Below are 20,601 nucleotides of genomic sequence, written 5' to 3'. Positions count from 1 at the left end.
TAAAGAAGGCAGCTTTTAATTAGCTTCAATCTAATTTCTCTCCTCCTAGGTATGTCAGGTTGAAAAACAAGATTAGTTTTTACATGTCTACCCCTTGTCAACTTGATGCACAATGTAACACATATAACATAACCTTTTCTGGTCCCCAAGATCTCTTTTGAAAATCACACATAAAACACAGTCCCATTTTAAAGGTTTCACAGTCTTTTAAAGAAAAAGTTCAGTTCTTTAAAAGCCTAAGGTCTTTTTAAAATTCAAAGTCTCTTAATTGTGGTCTCCTATAAAATAAAAGATAAGTTACTATTTGCTTAATTTAAAAAGGAATAATCAGGGCACAGTTAGAACCAAGCCAAAGCAAAACCCAAAGTTAAAGAATTCCTCAAATATTATTCTTCTACATGGAATATTCATGTGAGAAGAAGTAAAGACTCTATTGGATTGTCTGTGTGATATTTTCAGTTAAGCATCTGTGGAAGTGAAAAATTCTATGTTTTTCTAAGACAATGAATGCTAGTTAGCAGGAACTGAAAAATTATCTATGATTAATAAAAGACTAGCATTATTGAGGCAAAATCTTTTGGGAAGTATTCCTTCACAGTCAGAATACAGATACTGTGGTCCAGAGGGTCCAAGATTGAATCTCAAGTTGTCAGCTAAACATGATTATGTTTAAGATTCTTCCACATGGTTTTGTTTCTGAATGCAAGAAAGGGTCATGGGGGAGAACAACAACGCACTTCCTCCAGACCCAAGCTGTTAGCAGAGCGCATCTCTGCCTCGCCAGGAAACTGCTGAAGTTCCTGTGGGATCAAGTAGAATTTTATAAGAACATAATGAATGGAGAAGAGAAAATCTATGGTGTCTGGGAAGGCCCTGACGCCATGGATGTAAAATTAATATCTTCTGATGGCCATGAATTTATTGTAAAAAGAGAACATGCGTTAACATCAGGAACAATAAAGGCCATGTTGAGTGGACCAGGTCAGTTTGCGGAGAAAGAAACCAATGAGGTCAATTTTAGAGAGATCCCTTCGCACTTGCTCTCGAAAGTGTGCATGTATTTTACCTACAAGGTCCATTACACTAACAGCTCCACCGAGATTCCTGAATTCCCAATTGCACCCGAAATTGCACTGGAACTGCTCATGGCTGCGAACTTCCTAGATTGTTAAATAAAATAAATTATAAATTATAATAAACTGTTAATTTTTTTCAGTATTTAATACTTGTAGTTCAGTTAGTAATTTTTTCACATATAGCATGTTGCCTGTATGAACGCTAAAGTTAATTGTTGAGCAGATTCCTTCTGTCATTTGCATAGCAGAGTTGAAATTTGTTTGCTATATCAACAAATTAAGGACATTACAAGCCAAGAAATAAACAAATAATGCCACTTTATAGGTGGTTTGCTTTCTCCTTTGGATGTGACCTTTAAATTAATAAGTAATAAAACAAATCCTGGAATGTACGCATAAACGAACATATTCTACAGGTAAATACAGGGGCTAAGTATTTTTATGCTTTTAGTGGTTTTTTTTTTTTTTTTGAACCAGTTCTGGTCTTAACAGCCACTGAGCACTACTAGAGTTATGCAAATAATTACATGAGAAAAACATGTTTATAACTTAGCCAAACCTTGATTTTGTAACTCAAAGAATAAGAGTTGAAATTTCTTATGTTTTTTTTTTTTATTAACTGCAGTATTGTTTAATTGCAAAAAAAAGAAAAGAAAAAGAAAGGGTCATGGGGATCCGTTAATAGGGTTGAATTTCATGAATAGGCCTTGGACATTATATTAGTGAAAGTAAAACCTCAGTTTTAGTGGAGACTCCATCTTAATTAGAAACGCCAGGGCTGTGGGATGACCTCAAGGACAGTGGCAGATGTGTAGAGCTTGCCTGAGTCAATAAGGCAAGATGAGTATGTTGTGACTTACAGAGCTGGAGAAGTAGAGTTGCCCAAGCCTTTGGAAGGGGCTAGAAGATTATGAGTGAGTCCCACATGCTGGACATAAGCTAGATATTATGTTTGGTCTCTATTTCATAATAGCATCAGAAAGCAAACTAGAATAGAAACCAAATATATCTAGTTCAAAAGAGTAAATTATGCACATGTACCAAGCTATTCCTCAGAAGGTATAGTTTAACATTGATAGCACATGCATATTCTCTTCCAAGCCTGTATGTTTGCTTAGCTATTAATTCCAACACAGACACAGATGAGAGTGAGCATTAAAATATTAGAGGTTAACCCTCCAGCATGCTTCAGAAAACCTCTAGCTCTGTGTATTAAATTGGTAACTTACAAGTTATTTTTATCACAAATCAAATAAGAATTTTTTTATATCAGAAATCCAAAACAGTTGTAAGTTTTAATCATGATTAAAAGTTCTCTGCAGATTCAGGAATCACGTTCTTGAACTGCAGTGATAAAAATACCGGTGAAGAGTGCCTGCCATCAGAACAGCCTGTTACTTTTCTTTATAGTTTCTCACAGATCAGAAAGTTACTTTTTAAGAAAACAGCCAGGGACTGTGAGGATCAGTCCCATTTCCAGAAGGGTGTGAAGGAGCAAAGTAAAAGATGGGAGGCAGATTGGAGCAACAGCAGTGTACTCAGAGCTTTAACTGGCACTTTCCAGAACTAAATAAGCTCCCCGTAAAGGGAGGGTGCTGAGACAGAAAGCTACAGGGACGCACAGATGGAGAGTTCCAGGAGATTCGACTGATTCTGGCCAATGTCTGGAGGAATGAGGCTGCTATATACATAGGCCTACAGTTCTATTTTTAATCAACTGCAAACTTGGAAATAAAACATAAAAATATTTTTAAAGGCTTGCAGGAAGGAAAGAGTCTTATTATAAGACCAACGTGAGGCAAAAGTAGGCCAATGAAACATATGGAATTCCAGAAATTCATCCTGGTTTCAGTAAGAAAATGTGTGTATCAATCATGCATGTTTAGAGATGTTCATTAACAATTTTTTATTCATCCTAATCTTTCAATTGCCTCTACAAAATTCTGAGCTGGAAAAAAAATCACAGGATGTTGATATATACACATACTGTTGCACTCAGGAGACTGAGGCAGGAGGATCATGAATTGTAGACTCCCGTGATATACAGTGAAACTCTATCAAAACAATTACTATTACTAAGGAAGATTCTTGATGATGTTGTTGTAAGAACAATATCTATCAAACATTGCTAATACAATAATACTCAAGTGCCCCTTGAGTATTTCTTCAGGAAGATTTGATCTATTTGTGGTGCACAATATCATAAGAGTTGGTTCACAGCATTACTCACTAACTGAAATAATAAATAAACTAATATTATTTTATATGTTCTATTAGAGGCCTCCTTGGTCCTCATGACAAGAAATAAGAGCTATACACGAGTGTAGTTTTCAATTCGTATGGCATCCAAATTTTAATGAAGAAATGTTTAATGAAGATATTTGCTGTTAGGATAAACAATTCCAGTTATTTATTAGCATTGAACAGATGTGCACTTTCCTGGCTTTCTTTTGGGGGTGGTCTTTCCTCGCCTCCGCTAATCCCTTTATATGGTTTCAATTTAGATATATGTTAAGAATGATACCCCTCCTTCTCTCAAGAAGGTTAGAAACCCCACTGCCAGAAGATACAAAATGCTAACTCTTTCGTATTAACCGTATCTTAGATTGTCTCATAGTCGAAGGAGTAATATGAGGAAAGCCAGATAATTTCTTGGTTCTCAGTTTCCTTAGAGATAAGGGAAAATCTTACAATCCTGGCCTCCATGAGGAGGTTCTTAAGAGAACTCTATATAACATAGTTCCTTAAGATTCTTGGAAGTTTAACATTACTGCGGTGATTAAAGATGAGGGCATCTTTTTTAGGCAGCCTCTTTTCTTTACACCTGTGGTCCTTACTATCTGTCCATCTAAATATTAATACCAGGATAATGACAAGCCGCTAGAACTGTGTGTGTCTCAAGTTCAAACCCTCTCTGGGCTTCCAAAAAAGTTCCAGACTAGCCTAGGTTACCATATAAGACCCTTCCCAACCTAAAATCAAATTCCAACAAAACCAAGTTACTATACTGTTGACTATCTCAAAATGTCTCTTCTTAATTGAATTATCACAATCAAACCACAAAATCAGAAACTTTTCTAAAACAGAACTGTCCAAAAAAGAAATAACTACTATGTTTATGAGAAAAATTCTTGAACCAGGCATTGTTATGCCGTATCTTCAATAATTTGAAGTCATGGTCATCATTATCTGAAAATGCATAGTTAGTACTCTAGTCCTAAACTGATTGCAATTTCCTTAAAGAAAGGGAAGCTTCTAGTGGCAGAGAAACTTTAAAGTGCTGGTGCCAAGTGTGGTGTGATAATTGTTTGGCTCCTCCTTTGTTAATCTATTGTACACACTGAACATGACAAGGAATTGCTCTCCCCAAGAAGATGAAATTTCGCAGTATTCAAAAGCTTAGCTAAATATCATGAGCAATGGGGATGATTAGTTATTGAATATGCAATTTTTATTTTGTTGCTATCATCTCTGTGAGGAAATTTGCATAGAATCACCTAACCATTTTGTTTTGTAGATTACTGCAATCTTCACTCATTTGCCCTGTGGAAAAGTTTTATGTGCTTATCTCCCCAAAATCAAAATAGTACTACTTCTAGCGCCACTTTCACATAGCAACAGTAATTCAGATTAGAGACAGAACGAACCCAAAAGGTTGTCTAAAAGGTGTCTGTGAAATGTCATGGATTTATGGGAATAGCCAGTCAAGCCCAAGGGTTGGGAAGAAAAATGGTAGCAGGTTAAAATGCATACCACCCGAAAGATACAGAAAACCTATAAAGGTTAGAAAAATTGTGGCAAATGATCGTGTTTGGTACATGGTATGTGATGACCACACGAGAGGTAGAAAGAGTTTCAGGGGGGAGAAACTATGAAATCTGGCAATTTCAGAGGCAAAAGGAGTGAAAAAGCACTTGAGAGCTACCTCACTCACACAGCATGGATATTGTTTTAGAGAGAGTGGACCTAGTCTCAATCATGATGCTTTTATTCATGCAATGACTCGCCAGTGGAAGGAGAGGCTGGTTGAGGACGGTGAAGATTACAAAAGATAAAGAGTATTTGCCATTCTACATGTCTTCTCCTTCTTTCCCACTTACTTTCTCCCCAGTACTTTGGCACTTAGTGAGGGTACAGGACATACGCACCTTTCTAAAGCTTAAAAGGAAAAATTGGGGCAACAGTGTACTTTCCTTTTACCTGTCACTAAGGGAACAGCAATTGCTCTACTCATCTGACGTTGCTTTTCTTACCTATTGCTTTTTAGTGAGTAGCCCAAACTCAATAGATTCAGAACATGAAGCTAATATTGTGACTATGTGTCTATGAATTGGTTGTATATGTCACTGAATGATTCTGCTTTTCGAAATAATGATGTTTAGGACTTCGGTTCCCTGGAGCTCTGGTTGGCCATGTGTATCCAGTATGATTCCCTCACTTCACTGGAGAGGTATTGACTGCTTCCTGGCCACTGGGATAATGCTGTCAGCCGCAGAGCCTTCTGGATTTTCCAGAAGTTTGAATATGGTATTTCTTATGTGGGTGATAGTTGGAATCAAAGTAGGAGCATTCCCAGCATGACAGCTGCAGATCTCTTCAGGTCCAATGATACTGGATGATATTTGATGACATATGGTGATATTTCTGCCATATTCTTTTAATTAAGGCAAGTGTTAGAGGAGAACAAGATTCAGGTAAGGTAAATAGAAGTAGACTCTACTGTTGCTGAGAGAAATGGGAAAACCCATGTTATTTGACCCACCCCAACTGCCCACCCCACTGCCGTTTTTCTACCAGTTGTATCATATGTAAACCTCAAACCCATTATATATCATATCCTCATTTTTTATGCTTTAAATCTTAAAACTCAAAGGTATTACATTATAGAGATAAAACCAAATTAGATGAAGCTGTGACCTTCTCATATGCCTGATAAGTCCTAAGAAAAAGATAGGAATGATAGTCACATATGCATTTGTTAGGTATAGGCTATGGCTGTGAGTGGCTCCCAGCCACCAAATGTAACCAGGGAACTTACCCTAATCCTAGCATGGTCGGATGCTTGTATGGCACAAATTTTCTGCCCTATGTCTTTGCCTCTTCTAGTGTTTCTCCACAGTTGGGCATGTTGAGTTGTCATTTGTGAAGTTACTGGGTAAGGTTAGGGTAGATCATTTGCTCGAAGTTTTTCAATCATGTTGACTTCTGGCCTGATCAAATATTCTTAATTGAAAGAAATCTATAGGGAAGGTGCCTCGCTGAACTGAAAATTACTATTGTTATAACTAAATTAAATCCAAACAAGTTTTACTGTAAAATTTGCATAGACATATAACACCTTAAAGCCCATGAAACATTATTCCTATAAAATCCTTCATTAGAATTTCCTCTAGTACTCCATTTCAAATTTTGTCCTTAAAAAGCTCTGAAAGCTGTCTAAGAAAGTAACATCCCATTAAACTAGCTTTTTTTCTAAATAAACAGCTGGTTGAATGGATGTCTCTTCTACTTTATTATTCCACCAAATAGATCAAGGATATAACTATATCTTAGGAGAAACATAACAAAGTTGAAGCTGTTAGAAGTTTTAGTTCACCTATTAAGAAAGGTTAAAAAACACTGCTATGATTTGGTTTATCCTGTAAAGGGATTGCGGGAAACTTCAACTATTTGAAGAACTGAATTCTGTTATAAGAACAACAAGTGGGAAGGATGGAAGTGGCAGTTATACAGTTGGTAGAACTCCTTGCAGGAAAATATTGCTATAAAGATATTGTAAATTATGCATTTGAGTTTTAAAGGTGTAGGATCCTGATCTGCCATCTTCTGAAAATGACTAGCGTTCTCATGTAGTCGAAGGTGTGTGGTGTGGCATATCGCACATGAAGGCATGTACATGGAGAAGTAGTCCTACGGTGGATCCAGGAGGTGGTGATCTCATAAAATGTGTGGGTATGAATTCTTAGATGTTTTGGAATGGGCACATCGATGGAGTTAATTAGATGTTAGCTAATTAATTATTGGTGAGTTTGAAGCACTGAGAGTGTTAAATAAGCCTGTCTAAAATACTGAAAGATTCCTTTCACTTTGTTATTTGTTTCCTTTACTGCTAGTAAACATAGCATGAATGTCCAGGAAAGTGTGCCTCTCTCTCTCTCTCTCTCTCTCTCTCTCTCTCTCTCTCTCTCTCTCTCTCTCTCTCTCTCTCTCTCTCTCTCTCTCTGTTTCTGTCTCTCTCTGTATGTTTCTGTGTCTCTGTATCTCTCTTTGTCTCTCTCCCCCCCACCCCTGTGTGTGTGTGTGTCTGTGTTTGTGTGTATCTGTGTGTATGCCTTTGTAGAGGAGAAACAGTAGCCAAACTGAGACAATGATCAGAATTGGCCCTGCTTTCATGAACTGTGACTTTACTGGTAGAATACTAGAATTTATTGGTGCCTCCGGCATAAGAACATTTTCAATCCTTTACAAACATACTTTGAGAAACATGTGGAATTTTTTCAGTATGGATTTCTACTCTAATTTCATTTGAAAATCACACTTGCTGTGAAATTCTCAAGGCCGAGCAGTGAAATAGTGTAATTTTTAGCAAGTGCCAACAATTTCCATGTGAATGGTGCTTTTATTGAACATATTTTAACACTCCTGTGGATTAATAATGTGTTAGCAGAAAAAGGCATGTTGAGCCTGGTGCAATTATCCTTCCATCCCAATTATACTGTGACATTAAATCTTGTGACATTTAATAAGAAAGGCCATTTCACCCATGGCTACCTCTAGTGCAGACGATTTATGCAACAGTGTTCCCATAGACAAAATTATGAAAAGAAGGCCTTCCAACATGCTGATATGTCTAACTGCCCATGCAAATTAAATAAGGTGTACCAAAATATATAAGTTGTTAATGTTATGATTGCCTGGTACCTGAGACAAAAGGAAGATGAATTAACCACCCTGGCTTTTATCTGTTGCAAAATAAAACAAATGGAAATGGGTGACTAATGGCGTGGAGACTTCCTATGAGACCAGGACTTCAGCTTTCTGCCCATGGGAGGCCTTTTCAACTTGGTTCATAATGTATATTTGCCCTACAACATAACATACAGCAAGACAAATAAGTTTGACAAAAATTGTAAAATGCTGTAGTCGTTTTAAATTGAAATGCTAGCTTTTGAGATTCAACGCCTAATCGATCGAGTAAGATAACTTTAAGTATGTGTTTGTGTATTTAATAACTCAGTGTGTATTGCATAGTTCTATACAAAGTGATAGCCTAATGTTGACTCTGAATTAATGTTGGTATTTTACTTTAACGTTAATTGTTTCCGTTCCTCAGACCCTTCCTGTTGTATTGCTACAGTGGTAAATGGTGTTAGTGCACCTTGAACTTCCCTTTAAGGATGACCTTGTCTTCTGAAAGGTTTTACCCCCCCCCCATATTATTAAATAGAAGCAGAAATATTCAAATGTAGATACTAAAAATTCACTTTGGGTCTAAGAAAATGAATGCATCTCATTTTTTGTGATGAGAAAGAACATGTAACAGATAGTGTAATGTGATAAAGAGAACAAGTGGTCTGTTGATAAATTCCATTAGTTCCCAGCATTACTGGGAGACAGCTGATCAAATGCCTTCATATGTATCATTAACAGTGCGTCTTTTTAGGATGCTGGCCCTCGTTGGTGGGTAAACAAGAATGAATTTACCTCATTTCAGAGTCCTATGTAGATCCATCTCCCCCTGTTAAAGGACAGCTAAGAAAATTGCCAGTTTCTTTGAATGATCTAGTGTGTGGCTTTTATCACTAGATGGTTAATGCATGAATAGTGGATCTAAAAAAATCCAATATTTTCTCCCCTGCAGGCATATGTTTGCAGTAAATGTGACATTAACCTTTTAAAAGCTTTTGCCTGAGACCAAGAGTCAAATGGTTTTAGCAGATGTTATTAGGCCTTTTCTATTATTTTTATTTTTTTTTCTAGTGGTGAAATGTGCTTCTGAGTACAGCTCAATTGCTATGCTTTTGCATGATAAATTAGCATAAAATTCTATAATGCAAACTAATCAGGTTTCTGAAAATCCTGTTATAATTTGTATGTAAATATTGGAATCTGTGTTCTACAGTTGCTTTGCATAGATTAGGTAGCCAAGATGTCTTTGTGTCTTAAAGTCCTTTCTTTCAGATCTGGTATCTTTTCCTTTCCTTTTGAAAAGTATTTAATACATTTTACAATTTCACAGATATTTCATACAGCTAATGCATAAGTTTTACAATAGAAATGTTGTCAATCTATTAATAAGAATAACCTATTAGACAGTTGGCAGTGGCGCATGCCTTTAATCCTAGCACTCGGGAGGCAGAAGCAGGCAGATCTCTGTGAGTTCGAGGCCAGCCTGGTCTATAAGAGCTGGTTCCACAAGGGACCCCAAAGATACAGAGTAAACTCTGCCTTAAAAATAAAAACAACAACAACAAAAAAAGCATAGCATATTAATTTTAGTAGCAATGGCAAGTCATATCTGTAAAACATGGGAGAAAGCCTAAACATTAATAATTAACAATTCCTTACTTTACTTACACTTTCTATTCTAACTCCCATTTTCATCTGATATCGAAGACTAGATTTAAATATTTATCCCACTTGAGATGTAAAATTTAATTTATATTATTAGATTGGGTTATTATCTCATAATATCTTTATTATATAGAGAAGTGTGTTTATGTGTGTGTTTAAATGCTTCCATATATATATGTATACACACACACACACATATATATATACATATAAATATATATATATATATATCATAAAAGGATAACAGTTTAGGGAATCTTGGAAAACAATATTCTTTAAAAAGCCCAGATCCCATCACAACTCTTGGAATTGAAAGTATGGGATTATTGACAAACATCAAGAAACTCACATTAAAAAGACAATTATTATATGTGAAGAAATAGAGAATTGTTCATCTGACGTATTCTGAAAATGTAGTAGAGATAACAGAGAGAAATAAAAGAAATGAGGAGATGTATTTCCCAAAAGAAGAAAAGGAGAGTGTTTGTTAGCATTCTGTAAAAAGGCTAAAAATGTGCACACCTCAAAACTGCACTTCACCCAGAATTTTATGCTGTATGGATATTTAAAAAATTTTGATACTAATAAACTGTTTGTACCATCTTTTTACAATATAGGAATTTATAAAAACAAAAATATCCCATTACAGATAGACGATCATATTAAGTACATTATATTCATAAGGTACAATATTAAGAAGCATGGCCATGAAATTATAATTAAATGTAATATGCAATACACAGCTGTTTAGGACAGTTATAAACATTTCTGTATATAAAATTACACAAATATATTAGAAAGAAAAAAATATAAAACAAATACCCAGTGTGCCAGTTACCTCAGAGTTTTTGTTTCTTTTATCATATTTCCATTTTAAAAATTTATATACATACATATATATAATATGTTTATGGCATTATCATTTGACAGAATAAGGCAGATACCTTCATACAAAATGTGCTCCAGAACCTTTTAAAACATTTTTCTTTAGTGAAGATTATAATTATATATATAGGTGTGTGTATTTATAATCATATACGATATATTATATGTATATTTTATTGTATATTGTGCATATATATTGCATTATATACAATGTATTGTATGTCTGAAATATATGATTATATAATGTATAGATGTATATTTAATTACATGTATGGTGTGTATATTATGAGTGATATTTAATAAATTGTATATAATTTATCATATTATATATTATGTTGTTATATGTTATAAATGCGTCTTAGTTGGGGTTTGTATTGCTGGGATGAAATTCCATGACCAAAAAACAAGTTGGAGAGGAAAGGGTTTATTTGGTTTGCACTTCAGTATTGCAACTCCAACAGGATAGGATCCTGGACTCAGGAGCTGATGCAGAGGTCATGAAGGGGAGCTGCTTACTGCGTAAATTCCCATGGCTTGCTCAGCCCACCTTATAGAACCTAAGTCCAACAGGCCAAGGATGGAACCGCCCACCATGGCCTGGGCCCTCTCCTATTAATCATTAAATGTGAAACACCTTACAGCAAGATTTTAAAGAGTCATTTCCTCAGCTGAGGCTCCTTTCTGACTCTGTCTTATGTCAAATTGACACACAAAACTACCCAGTACAAAATCTAATATATAATAATGCATGGAAATATATATGACTCATTATATATGATACATCATATAATTCTATATAACCACATATATTATTACACTATAATACATTATATATAATGCAATATATAATATGTTGGTTTACAAAAGAGTTCCACAATTTCCCAGAATGGAATATAACAAAAAGAATGACTGGATCACATTTGGCCTGGGGGTCTGTGACAGGCACCCCAAGGAGTTTTCCAGTGTTAGTGGGTTGCCTTGTTTGTCTACATTGATTGGTCCAATGTCAGCCTTTACCGCATCTTCTACATAATCCAGAAGATGGAGACCTTCTATTTTTGTCATTCCAAGAGGAAATATTTTTAGGAATGCCTGGTCTACAATCCATTCTTAGATGTCCTTATTCTACCACAATTAAAAATTTGGTATTTTGATGTCTCTTCATACCTTTGGAAATTGCTTCTCCTACCCAAATCTCAGTATTATAGTCAAATGACTCAACATTGGTTGTGTGCCAGATCCATTCATCCATGGATTCTGACTTGACTTTTAAAGGCCCAAGTAGCTTTTTGCATTCTAAGTTGGCATTTTAAAAAGCCAGAGATTCAGTAAGTACTTGTCTAGCTTCTAGATCTGTTAGCCCTATTTGTACAGCTTTAGTTAATCACTGTAAAAGTCACTAAAGGGTTCTCTTGGGCCTTGTATGACCTAAGTATATGCTTCAATTCTTCATGGTTCTTGAATCCTGTCTCAAGTATTCATGCCTGTTGTACAGCATATGCACAAGATGTGTTCATTGTAAATAGTGTGACTCTGTGGAACCACATAATGGCTCTCACCAAGAATTTGATCCTGGGAAACCTCGAATCCTTTGATTCTACCTTGATGTTCCAGAGCTTTAGCCTCCTCTCTTCAATAACACTTCAACTGTAACTGGCCCATCTTCTAGCACCACCAATAGTAATTGAGGCCAATCATGTGGAGTATTCTTATTGCTTGAAGTCCATGTCTTTACCAATTTTCTAACACATGGTGAATGCATGCCATAAGATACTACTGTTTGCTTAATTTCTTTTAGATCTTTCATACCTGTAGGGTTCCATTTACATTCTGTATATCCATATGGGTATTGAGTATTTGCTGGCTTTTCAGGGGTAATAACAGGATAAGTAGCTAATACCCTTGTTAAGTCATCACTGACTCTGAGAGGAACTGGTGATACTAAATCCTTTGCCTGTACCTTCTTTCCTTGCTTACCAGTTCTGACATGTTCCTCAATCAATTCAAATTTTTTAGCACTGTCTTTTCTAAAGTCAAAATCTCTTGACCTGTGAATATTTCTAATGTTTTCATCAAATCACTTAATTTCTAGTTCTCATTCTGCACATGTGATTCCATGGTTTAAAATTTTTTTCATTAATGATATCTTCTCATCCTTAGATATTATTTGGATGGCATGTAGATTGCCTTTCTAGAGGGATATTTTATCAGAACTTTTTAACAGATTATGACTGTCAATTTCAACAATATGAATTATTTCAGATAATCACTCAGTAACATTTCATAAGGTATCATAATCAATTAACATGAATTGAATTTTGCCTATCAAACTAAGGATATCATTTTCAATAGTATGAATCCTTTCAGCTGAAGACTGAATCATTCCTTAAATTTTCTCATTCTTGATTTTGTTATCAAAACATTTCTTCAAGTATATAATATAAAGAACACAACTAATAGCTGCCATGACCACAAAAATATATGTAACAGTTAGGTCATATAGCTCTTGCAGAATTCCATTCATAGTAGAAACAAGGAGGTTGTTAAAAATACCTGGATGGTGATATTTTCTGCAATCATCTTGGGGTTGGGTTACAATTTTTAATTAATTAATTAATTAAATTACCTCTTATAATTTTCAGAAAATTGTTGTAGGTGTAATAATCTTGATTGGCCAGCAGGTGTTGCAGTTGTGGTCCTAGATCAGTACCTGAATCACCTGAGACTTAGAACTACTAACAAATTTAGTTAATTACTTAAGAGCTGCACACTCACATATGGAGATGGCTTGGGTTGGGAAGAACCTCAGGGAACGCAGGCAAGGAACCTAGAGCTTGCAGGCAGTCACAAGCTGTTACGGCCTGAGCTCGGGCCAGTCATTCATGGATCCGAACTGTGAATGCAAGTCTGTGTTTCAGGTGCAGGGTTAGACCCTCTGGGGTCAGAGCACTGCCTGGCAGGAGCCAAAGAAGTCACAGAGGAGTTGCCGCAAAAAGTCATGGTTCTTAACCAATCCTTAACCAGTGCCTCAGTCTCATGTGGAGTACTTACAGCAAGCAGGAGCAGAAGTAAGGCAAACAAGGGTCCCAGTCTTGCAACCGCTTTCTTAAAAAATTACAAAACACTGAACAAAATCGAGACAGTAACTGGTTCGAGGATGTATAGCTCAGTAGCAGAATCCAAGTTTGTAAATTTGATCCCAGTGCCGCCCTAAACATAAAGCAAGAGAGAGATTTCTTTGCATTATCTATTCTTCAAAGCTTTTTCAAACTTCAGTAGTGTTTATTAAATAATATTTTTCTGGTCTAGATGAATTCAGTAGTGTATGTTGTATTTTGTTTTATGGGTCTTTCATTGTGATTGGTTGTTTTTTTTTTTTTTTTTTTTTTTTTTTTTACTGCTTTCTCCTGTTATCCAGATATTTTATAGTTGGATTCCAGTTTAGCTTTCCAGGTATAAAGCATAATTGTCGAGTTCGAGGCCAGCCTGGTCTACAAGAGCTAGTTCCAGGACAGGCTCCAAAGCCATAGAGAAACTCTGTCAGCATAATTGTCCTTTCCTTAGTGCATGAGAAAGCAAAGGATACCGTCTTTAGGTTTAAACAATGATTTTAGCATTGGTTTGACTCAGAATGTATGTTACTAAATTGCTGCTGCTATTTATTTTTACGAATCTTAATGGGAAATACTTTAACACAGTATTAGCATTCTGCTCCTCATGGACTGCCCCCACTACTTTTGCCTAGGTCATTAGTATGATGGTTACCGATGGTTTCCTATCTGCATCCTACGCATGTACTAATTGGCATCCTGTTGTAACAGACAGATTTCCTTGTGCCCTGTTGATTTGTTGATTTTTATAATGAGGTATTCCCGGATACTTGTTTACTCTCAAAAAATGCTCTTTAGTTATTATTTTGACATTCAAATTGCCCTAGATTTTACTAATAGAAGTTCCTTCATGCTGTAAAAACCCCTGAGTGTTCCCTTTCCAGCTATGATCTTTAGGCCGATGTCCCCAAAGTAAATGGCATAGGCACTCTAGAGGCCAGGCCTGTTGACCAAATGGAAAATATTTCAATCTGTACGCAACTTAACACAGTCACAAATCTTGAAGCCCAGAGGCATGATCACATGCTGACAATCCAGGCTCTCTGAATATATTTAAAAAAATCCGCACTACTTATTACTTTTTGGCAAAGGTATTGCAGTAGAAACGAGAATGCCATGCATTTTATTGAAATGGGCAGGCTGGTTTCTTCTTCCTTCATTCTGAGTTGTATACATTCATGGAGTTTTAGGACAAGGTAATGTTGAATGCTGTAACAACTTGTAGATGCCTAGCAACGATTCTCTGGAGTATAAGTGAGAAGTTTTTGTTTTGCTTCTACTCTCCTCTAAGTGTGCTTATTCGGCACGAACACTCTCCTGTGGCTTTAAATTCAACCTGGCTCTGACAATACTTACAAGTATAGCTCTAAACAGAAATGCATTTGGTTTTCCCTGCCCCGCCCTCACTGCTAGTACTTTTGTCTTACTTTCTAGTGCATATCACAATTTGCAATTAGATAATTATGTCTAATTATGTGTAATCATGTATAATCACCTCACACTACAGGGCACTAGATACTAAGAGCATGAGGCCAGGGACCAGCTCTCCCATTCATTCAACACACAGTGGAGTGCCTGGTCATCATAATAGCTGCTTTCAAAAGAAAACTTGTGTATCCAAAAGGTATTTACAAGGACATAAACCTGCATGGCCATTGTGCTGTATTCTCCCCAGCCCCTAGAATTGTCACTGAAAGGGGGGAAATTATCCTGATTGATGAAGAGAACAAATTAAGAAGTAATTTGCAGTTCGAAGTTTCTGTGATTACAAAGAGAGATGCCTTACATATTTTCGGGCACAATTTTGTGCGCTGCCTCCAACAAATAGGAATATCATTGCTTCCCAGAGGGTTACAGTGTGATATTATTGTATTATACATCACTGTCTGCTGTAGCATCTAGAAATGTGTTCCATGACTGAGTTTGCATGCAGTGTTATAAAACCTTTGGATGTGAAATCAAGTAAATTCTATCACATTCTCTCAGAGTATTGGAACCTCAGCTACCAGCGGGGGTGATATTTACTAGTTATGGTAAACAAGCACTCCCCACTGATACCTGTGTGGCAGAAGCCTGATGCCCATAGTATTTGTGTCAGAATACATCTTACAGACAGCTGTCAACAGTTTATTCACCTAGGCTTTGTAAAGGATTGATGAATGGTTTGTCTTAAGTGAGCTTTTTCAGGTATCAGTTATCTATTGTGAAGAGTTTTTATGTTGTAAAAAGTAATTAATCCTTTAAATCCTTCATTTATTCATGCCTTTTGGGTACTGAATATAATCCAGAGACTGCAGCAGAGAGTAAAATACACACTGGTGATCAAAAAGGAATAGTTCCTCCCTGCACAACCTTGGAGTATACACTGACAATGATAGATTTAAAAAAAATGAAATAAAATATTCCTGGCTATTAATCAGTTTTAATGATATTGAAAAGAGCATTCTAGAGATGTCAGCAGGGTGGCCTGTTTTAGCTTGGTTGCGTAGGAAACCATCTCTGAAATAAAGAGGTACTCTGAGGGGAAGCTGGTTGATTTGTCTTTGGTTATTTGCTTGCCTTTCTGATTAGCTTTACCCAGCAGCTATTTGTCTCTTGGAGTTTTAAGGGCTGGGATGTACAAACTCAAGGAGATGGCAAATCCTGTTATCAATGAGGATCCTTTCCCCAAATTGGAGGAAAACCAAATTCTCACTTCATAAAGGGAGGAAAAAAGTGTGGTACAGAGAAGAGAGTGAGACAGAGGGGGTGGAGGATGAGCTCATTTGCTGTTTTTCATGTCACTGTAATAAAATACTTAAAAAAAGAGAATTAGTCTCTCGCAGGAATGAGCCCTCTTATTAGTTGTTCAAGGCAGAGTGCTCACCCTTGAAACGATGTACACACCACCCATAAAAATGGACTGCGCATATTGTATTTACATGTGTTTGTAATACACACGTGTTCATAACAATAGATAGAAGTAGTCTGTCAACTGGAAAGAGGGAGGGACATGGTGGGGAGCTTGTGGGAGGTTATCAGGAAGGGCTTGGAGGGGAGCAAGTGATATAATTCTATTTCAATTAAAATGCACTAAAATAATAAGATCAAAAAGAAATAATTAAAGGGAGGAAGGACTTATTTGGAATCAGGATTTGAGAGCATATAGCACCGATGTCAAGAAGGACATCATGGTTTGTGGTTAGGGCAGGAGGAGCAAATAACGCATGCATGCGTACCTCTCTGTGGATCCTGAAACAGAGAGAGACTGAACGAGAGCTGGGAACATGTTAGAGCTCTTAAGTGGTCCCCAGTCCAATTATCCACTTCTTCCTGAAAAACCCCACTTCCTGCAGTCTTCACAACACTCAAAACAATGCCACTGGTTGCAGATTAAATGCTCAGACCCAGGAGGCTGTGGAACACATTTCAGACACAAACCATGACGAGAGAACACTCTGGTGTTTCTCCTCCTACTCTTCCTAGAATGAGATTTTTTTAATTAACTTACAAAAGACAGAGACTAAAATATTCATTACGGGGGTTAAAATATATTTAACAAATGAGCATGAGTATCTGCAGATAGTGACAACCTGGCATATCCGCAAAGCAGATTAAAATCTATGGGGCTAAAGCACCATTCGCAAGAGACAATGTCTAGAGCAAGACTAGCATCTAGACTGGAGAGGTACTCTGCAGAATCTCGGAGATGTGGGAAGGAGTTAGGGTTGTACAATTTACTGTGGAAAATGAGAAATTGTTCCTGATTTTAACAAGGACCACCGTGTTCTTCTGTACTTGCAGATTCTATACTTACTTGCAGGTATTTATTCATAACACCCAAGTCAATTCTTGTGGCACTTTTGTGGTTACCATGATGCATGTTTAACCAGTTGATACGGGGCAAGGTGACACTATGTATTACTTCTTTGGTGCTCTGATTTCAGTGTTTCCTGATCTAAGCAGTGCCACATTTTCAAACATTTTGATTTATTAATTTTATTGAATGTTCTTTTTCAAATGGTCCTCCATTGTGTCTGAGAAGGCTGTCTGATGTTCATGAATGTAAGAGGGAATGATAAGACTTACTGAGAAAATATTTCGTGCCAAGATGTTCATTGCAATCTCTTCACCATGACCTCACCATAAACAAACTGATCATATATTAAATAAGGTTACCTCTAAGCAAAGTTATTAGTTGTTTAATCTATGACATTGATTAGTGGATGAAAACATTGTTACCAAAGGCTCTCAGGGCCATTTCTGTATTTCCCCTCTCAGTATTGAATAAGTACCTTCTAGTTCTTCATACCTTAGGGTAATTTTCTAAGGCATAATAGCAGAGAATATTGAGAATTACATACATATATTAAAGTGTCACCTTGCTACAACACGGAGAAAACGAGAAAAAGCCAGAGGTCCCCCAAGTCTCAGTAGCTAATATGAAGATGAAGGCAACCTGTTTCGGGATCGGGCTTAGAGTAGAGACAGACAAAGAGACAAATTTAAGGAGACTTGGGAAAGTTTCCTTGGGTCCTTTTCTGACATCTTCAGTTGTGATTCCACATTTCCAGAGCACCTGCAAAGGTTCACTGCATATAACTCCTACATTATGAGAGACTAAGATATGCTGATAACTTATCCATTTAATTCATTTATAAATATGACCATTTACATCTTTAGAGCATGACGCTGACACTGACCATTTCATTTAGACTATGGTTGGCATTACTTTGTTAGTGCAGTTTTGATTCATTTATTCTTCTGACGTATATTTAATGTCAAGATTAACGGCTCTTAATGACTACTATATCAGTCGCTGCTAGGCATGTCTTCTTCCTTGATTATAATACTGTTATTAGCCAGCTTGTGCTAACAAGGATTTGCCCCATAATCTAGCAACTTTATGCAGGAAATTTTCCTCCCATCACCAGAGTGGAAGGTTTAGTATATTAATAAAAAAAATAGTTAACGACAGAAACAGATGTGACAGCTATGAAGTACCCATCTTTTTTATTTTTAATCAATTCAATTAATACTCCATCCCTTGATCTGAGAGGTCTCCATAAAGAAAGTAGTAATTGATGAATGTTTTGGTTGCTAATCATGAAGATACAAAAAGTAAAAATTTCAAATTAAATATAAGAACATTTTAGTTACAAAGACTGAATAGTAAAGACACGAAGCCCAAACATTTATATTGAATTTTCCCAGAACTGACCAGAAAAGAATAGGCATAAGTAGAAATTCAAGTAAACATAGAATATAGGTGGCATTTACATCCTGAAATGGATGTTCACAGCACTCAGTGTTGTGGAGATGTTTTCCTCCAATGCCTATGTTCTAGGAAAGACACCTTATGCCCACCCCAGTGGTTTGAAATTTAAACCACTATATCCAACAAAATGTTTTTTCTCTTCTACCCAGGATTGAGCTGGAAAAGTGATGTGGACCAACTCTGGCCAAAGAAGCATGAAGACTAGTCTTCTGGGGTAAGTTGTAAGAAAGATCGTCCACTGGTAAATAGACATAGATGGTAAATCTCCATCTTTCAGTGTGGAATAAGGTGAGCCAGTGTGACCTGGAGATGTGGACATGACTTAGAGCTACTTCTGTGAAAGTATGGGGACAAAAGCTATTGCCCCCCAAAAGTGTGTTAAATGACCAAGATTCTAATGATTCTGAATCACTAATTTGACCAAACCCAGAGATGAAAAATTGTTATCTGCAAATTAAAATTATTAATGTTTAAGTCATTTTGATTGGAGCTTCCTGTTACTTGCTGGCTAAAACATCCTGCTATGAGTCACCATTTAGGTTATGACTTTTTCATCTTTTATTAGTTGTAAAATATATACATTCGTATACTTGATTGATGATTCAGAAAAGATGTTGCATCTTATAACTGAGATCATCTTTGATTCAGAAAATGTTAGCAAAAGTAAGGCTAATTAATTGATGACACATCACCAAATTCCATCCATGAATACTTTCTAGCAGGAAAGGTTCAATGGGCATGAGGAATGTGCTCTATTAACTAATAACATTTGAGGGAAGATAAAGCATAAAGGTAAGTAAGTATAGTAATATGCAACAGTATTTAAATAATGATAGTTACTATTCACTGCTCTCAGACCACCAGTGAAGCAAAGTAGACTCTTTTTCAGAAAGGATGCAAGGGGAAGAGTCATTTGAAATAAGTTCTTATGGACCTACTAGACAAGCTAAATTTATTAAGCTAAACAAAAAAAAAGTCTTCAACAAAATCTTAGGACCTACTGTGACCTCCATGTCTTTCAGGGACAATGAGACCCAAAAATGATAAAATAGAAGGAGATGGATTAGGAGAGATATACCCTTACCATAAGTCATTCTTTCAGGCTTTCCAAAGTGTGTATGTGTATGTGTGCATGTGCAGGTGTGTGTGTGTGTGTGTGTGTGTGTGTGTGTGTGTGTTGTTAGAGTTTAGGCAAGCAATGTGACAATGTATGCACAGAAGACAGACAGCAACCTCACACATCTCCCTTCACTTTCCATTTCTTTAAAAACAAGCTCTTCTTATTGTTCCATGCTGCATATACCTGACTAACTGGGACCTAATCTTCCTAGGGTTCTCCTGCCTCAACACCTTCCATATAGTAGAAGGAAGAGAAAGACTACAGACATAGACTGCTGCATCCTGCTTTACATGAGTTCTGGGGGAGGTGGACTTGGGTTTCCTTGCTTGCATAGAAAGGGCTTTACCCATGAAACCGTTTCCTCAGTCCTTCCTTGAGTACTGAAAAGTCTCTCCTTTCTGTTGCATTTACGTTGAAGTGTAGCAAAGGCAGGTCCTGATCCATCCAATGTCTTTAAAGTGCCCCACGAAAGTCTTTCAAGGAACTTAAAACAGCATAGCACATCACTGAAAACTTCAACCTGACACTCATAGTCATAATTATTAAACGGAAAGTCAAAGCAATTCAATTATTTTACAT

The 20,601-nt window shown here is 36.5% G+C and overlaps 1 protein-coding gene across 1 annotated transcript; it reads left to right on the top strand.

Moving 5' to 3' along the window:
• Nucleotides 1-833: 833 nt before the first annotated feature.
• On the top strand, nt 834-1,172 carry LOC119819466 (elongin-C-like). The gene has a single exon (XM_038337685.1). It carries the CDS (start codon nt 834-836, stop codon nt 1,170-1,172), a length of 339 nt encoding a protein of 112 aa, XP_038193613.1.
• Nucleotides 1,173-20,601: the final 19,429 nt, after the last annotated feature.

This window comes from Arvicola amphibius, chromosome 7, assembly GCF_903992535.2.
Source record: "Arvicola amphibius chromosome 7, mArvAmp1.2, whole genome shotgun sequence".
In the NCBI taxonomy this organism is placed as follows: Eukaryota; Metazoa; Chordata; class Mammalia; order Rodentia; family Cricetidae; genus Arvicola; species Arvicola amphibius.
This window is presented reverse-complemented; position numbering and strand designations above follow the sequence as displayed.